General features: G+C 39.8%; 1 protein-coding gene across 1 annotated transcript; it reads right to left on the bottom strand.

Moving 5' to 3' along the window:
- Positions 1 to 4,047: 4,047 nt before the first annotated feature.
- On the bottom strand, positions 4,048 to 4,473 carry LOC138909138 (uncharacterized). The gene has a single exon (XM_070200304.1). The coding sequence runs from the start codon at positions 4,471 to 4,473 to the stop codon at positions 4,048 to 4,050; it is 426 nt and encodes a 141-aa protein (XP_070056405.1).
- Between the last annotated feature and the right edge of the window lie 681 nt (positions 4,474 to 5,154).

Genomic DNA, 5,154 nt, shown 5'->3' with positions numbered 1-5,154 from the left:
TCTTTGACAAGTTTTTATTAGATGTTAGAACTTGTTGGAATGATTGAACCGGGTCCCAGGGTCTCGGGTGTGATTCGAGGTAGTTTTTGATCATTTTCCCCTTTATTTGGAGTTACTGGTTTTCTGCAGTTTAGCAGTGCTTTGTGATCAGGGAGAAGGGGGAGCTGGTAGGCGGATTTTCTTTTTCATGTTCACGAGGAAGGAGTCTGGTTCACGGAGGGATGGAAGCAGAAGCTTCGTGTTTGCATGCAAGGGCCGCGTTCACGATGAAGTAGCACCATGCATAAGGTTTGACTTTGCGGATAGCGTCTCGCATTTGCGTAGGATTATCTCGGCATGGACCGCATTTGCGAGTGTGTCTTTTCATTCGCAAAGAGGAGTTTTCAGCTGGGCAGATTTTGGCTTTCACGATCGCGATATGTATACCTGGGCAGATTATTTAAGTTAAGATTTCAGGACTTTTATCTATTGTATCATATTTTGAGTCATAGACTTCGAGAGTGGGAGATTTTAAAGAGCAAATTCACTACATCATTGGAGGTAAGCGATCTACACTTGGATTTGACTTCATATCATGTTTTTCCATGGATTTCTACACCTAAATACTTGGATTTTAAAGTACAATTTGTGGGTGGGGGGGGGGGGGTAATTGAGATTTGAACCCTGATTTAGAATCGGTTTTGAATGAAACTTGTATATTTGGACTCGTATTCAAATGCGTATTTGGGATTTGTGATTTTCATCGGATTTCGGAATGCGGGATCGGGTTGACTTTTTGCTTGACTTTGTGTATTTGATTAAAAATTTGAACTTTATCGTTTGGGATTGATTTTATGGCTTTGTTTGACGATATTGGGTTGTATATTACTAGATTCGAGCTGTTTGGAGCTGGATATCTAACGATTTGGCATCTTTGGTGATTTTTAGCTTATCGGGCGGAGATAAGTCTTTTGACTAAACTTGCTAAGAGGGAAACCCCTAGAATTTGACTTGATTGCTACGTGTTTTAGTGTCATGACCCAAAATTCCACCTCGAGGTTGTGATGGCGCTTAGCCGAACATGCTAAGCAAGCCAACTCACAATCACTCAAAGTTCATTTCCTATAATTAACAAAAACATATTTCATAAATTAAGACAATAATGGTCCACAACAGTAGTAATATCCGATAAAATCCCAAAAAAGGACGAAACATGTCCAATACAACACGCCCCCAAGAATAGGTGGCACAAGTATACTAGCAAACTACGAAAATGAGAACATGTCTGTATACATAACATTTGTCTGAAATACAGTAGACAGAAATAAAAGAAAAGAATAAAGACTCAGGAACTGCGCAATAAAACCATGAAGTGTAGCTCTCCCTAAGTCTCTATATAGTCTCCAAGCTCAAATCTGGAAGCTTTGCTAGGACCCACCCGAGGATTTGCACAAAAAGATATGCACAAGCGTAGTATGAGTATACCACAATCGGTATCCAGTAAGTATCAAATCTAACCTCGAAAAAGTAGTGGCGAGGCTAGATGCTTCCGAATACTTGCCACACATATGTAATACTAGATTAAGAATTGAAGCAATAAATAATATCATGAATATCAAGGAATCACAAATATCCGCAATTGAAAAGGTACTAAGTATGCTTTTCTAGCACAGAAATAACCCTATCACTGCTAAGATATAATAATAAAAGATAACATGCTCAAATAACCGAATCAGAACTCCCAATTAGCATATAAAAATGTGAAGTAACAATTTTCGGTGAAATAAATACTTCAAAACAATTAAATTATAAGAATGCATGCTCAATCAGTACAAGGTCCATGTACCCTGATACACAATCCATGTATCACATAACCCAATAAAAAATCCATATATCGACCTAGTACAAAATTCATGTACCGACCACGCTCACAGGGCCCAAATTAACATGGCTTATCACCTGACTCAGGAGGAATGGATCCAAATCCAAGCACAAAGAGAGGTTTATCCAATATGCCACAATTGTATCTCATCCGCACGCTTATCCTTCGTGCCAAATCCTCAGCCCAAATCACGTATACAATATTCAAAATGTATAAATATGCTCAAGAATTATAGATGAAAGGTGCACATGGACTTAATAATTATGATATGGATATGTGCTCAGGAGTTCTCTATGTGACTACGGGCAATTAAGCAATTTAACATATCCAGAATGAGTTCTCATGCATTTACAATTGATCATAAGCCTAGGCATATTTCTAGAATGAATAAGAGAGCATCACATAAGCCAAATAAATTATGAATCAAATGAGCATATAGTCAAACAAAGCATAAGATATCCCAAATTCTACCCCGGTCATGATATAAACTTGGTAAATGCATATATGCTCTCCATCACGTATATACTACCCTAAATACCCTAAACATATAGCAAACAAGTCAATTCCTAGAGGTTTCCCTTTTAACAAGGTTAACCAAGAGACTTACCTCCTCTTGGTAGCCTCTAATCTCCCAAAAAAACCTTTCCTCTCAAATCAACCTACGAACGTGCCGAATCTAGCCAAGTACAACACAATAACGTCAAATAAAGCCATATGAATCGAACCCAAACAATAAAGATTGAATCTTTAATCAATTGCACAAAGTCAACTAAAACGTTAACTCAGGTTCGCCTCCCGGACCTGACAAAAGTCACAAATCCTGAACACATATTCCAATACGAGTCTAAATACATAAGTTTCATCCAAAACGACTCCAAATCGGGATCCAAATCTCTATTGTTTCACTTTAGACAAGTTTTGCCAAAACTCATGATTTCTCTTTTAGATGTCATCAACCAAAGGCCAAAATCAAAGATGGAATCATGAAATCAAATCAAATCTGAGTCAAGAACACTTACCCCAATCCAAGTGGTAAAAAATGCCTCAAAATTGCCACAATCCGAGCTCCCAATCTCAAAATATGATAAAATAAACTAAACCCTCGCAAAGATTACTCTGCCTAGCGATTCCGCTTTTGTGGACAAAAAGCTCACTTTTGCGGTACTGCATCAGCGGAAAATACCTCGCAGATGCGGATTCCCCTTAAGTTCTGCCCTTTCGCTTCTGCGGGCAAACCTCCACTTCTGTGGACCAAGTAGTGCACCTATGCATTCGCTTCTATGACTAGGCCTCCCGCATCCGCGGACTCCTCCTACCCTAGCCTTTCTCCGCACATGTGACCCCACTATCTGCTTCTGTGGACTCGGACTTGCAGACCCAACCTCGCAGGTACGAAAATACCTACATAATACCAAACAATCTGAAATCAATCGAAAACACACACGAGGCCCTAGAGACCGTCCAATCACACCTACAAGTCCCAAAACCTAACACGAACCTACTCGAGGTCTCAAATCACACAAAATAACATCAAAATCATAAATCGCACCTTAATTCAAGCTTAATAAACTAATCTAACTTCCATGTCTAATTAACTTGGAATCACCTTAAATTTTGCACACATGTTCCAAATTACATAACGAACCTATTCCAGCTCCCGGATAAATAATTCAAACCCGATAATACCAAAGTCAACTCCCGATGAAACCTATCAACCTTCCAAACCTTCAAATTTTCAAGTTTTCCCAGATAGAATTAAATCAACCTAGGGACCTCCAAATCCAAATCTGGACATACACCTAAGTTGGAAATCACCATATAAACCAATTTGAACCATCAAATACCATTCAGGGGTTGTTTACACAAAAGTAAAGCATCGGTAAACTCTTATAACTTAAGCTCCCAACATTGGAACTAAGTTTTTCAATTCAATCTAAGACTCTCTAAAACATAACCAACCACCCCCCCAAGTTACAAAGAAAAACAAATACTCGAAGCATCAAATAGGGGAACGTGGCTCAAATATACAAAACGACCGGCCGGATTGTTCCATTCCCACTCTTAAACAAGCGATCATCCTCGAATGAGTTTAGAAACATACCTGGAATGCTAAAAATATGAGGATATCTACTCTGCATATCATGCTCGGTCTCCCAAGTTACCTCCTCGGTCGGTTGACCTCTCCACTAGACCTTCATCGATGCAGTATCCTTTGACCTCAGCTTCCATACTTGTCTATCCACAATAGCCACTGGTTCCTCCTCATAAGCCACGTTCGCATCCAACTGCACTGAACTAAAATCCAACACATATAACTGATCCTCATGATACTTTCGAAGCATGGAAACATGAAACACAGGATGAACTCCCGACAGGCTGGGGGAAAAAGTAAGCATGTAAGCCACCTCACCTACTCTCTCCAAAACCTCAAATAGAGCAATGTACCGAGGGCTCAACTTGCCCTTCTTCCCAAACCTCATCATGCCTTTCATAGGCGAAACTTTGAGAAGCACCCTCTCACCATCCATGAAAGCTACATTGCAAACCTTCCTATCAGCATAACTCTTCTGTCTGGACAAGGCTGTACGAAGCTGCTCCTGAATCAATTTCATTTTCTTCAAAGCATCACGAGCTAGATAGGTGCCCAATTACCTAACCTCCCTAGACTAAAACCAACTAACAGGAGAATACATTGCCTCCCATTTATGTCCTCATACGGGTCCATCTGAGTACTCAACTAGTAGTTGTTATTGTAAGTGAACTCTGCTAACGGTAGAAACTGATCCCACTAATCCCCAAAATCAATGACACATGCCTTCCACATAATCTCCAAGATCTAAATGGTCTGTTCAGACTCCCCGTCCATTTTTAGATGAAATGCCACAATCAACTCAGCCTGCGTGCCCAGCTCACATTGCACTACTCTCCAAATATGTGATGTAAACTGTGTGCCTCGATTCGAGATGATAGACACATGCACACCATGCAGGAAAACAATCTCTCTAAGATAAATCCGAGCCAACTACTCAGAGGTGTAGGAAGCCATGACCGGAATGAGATATGCAGACTTGGTGAATCTGTCCACAATAACCCATACAATATCAAATCTCCTCAAGGCTCATGGTAACCTAATCACGTCCAATTCACACCCTAATTATAGGAATATGAAATAGTCGTTACAATAATAACACCCAACGCGACTCGGAATCGAATACATAAGGAGTTTAGATTGGGTGTTAAGGTCAATATTTAAGAGAGCAACTCAAAATAACTAAATTTAAATTCCAAATAAA

This window comes from Nicotiana tomentosiformis, chromosome 1 (genome assembly GCF_000390325.3).
Source record: "Nicotiana tomentosiformis chromosome 1, ASM39032v3, whole genome shotgun sequence".
NCBI classification, from domain to species: Eukaryota; Viridiplantae; Streptophyta; class Magnoliopsida; order Solanales; family Solanaceae; genus Nicotiana; species Nicotiana tomentosiformis.
Note: the sequence above shows the minus strand (reverse complement) of the source record. Positions and strands in the feature narration are given on the sequence as shown.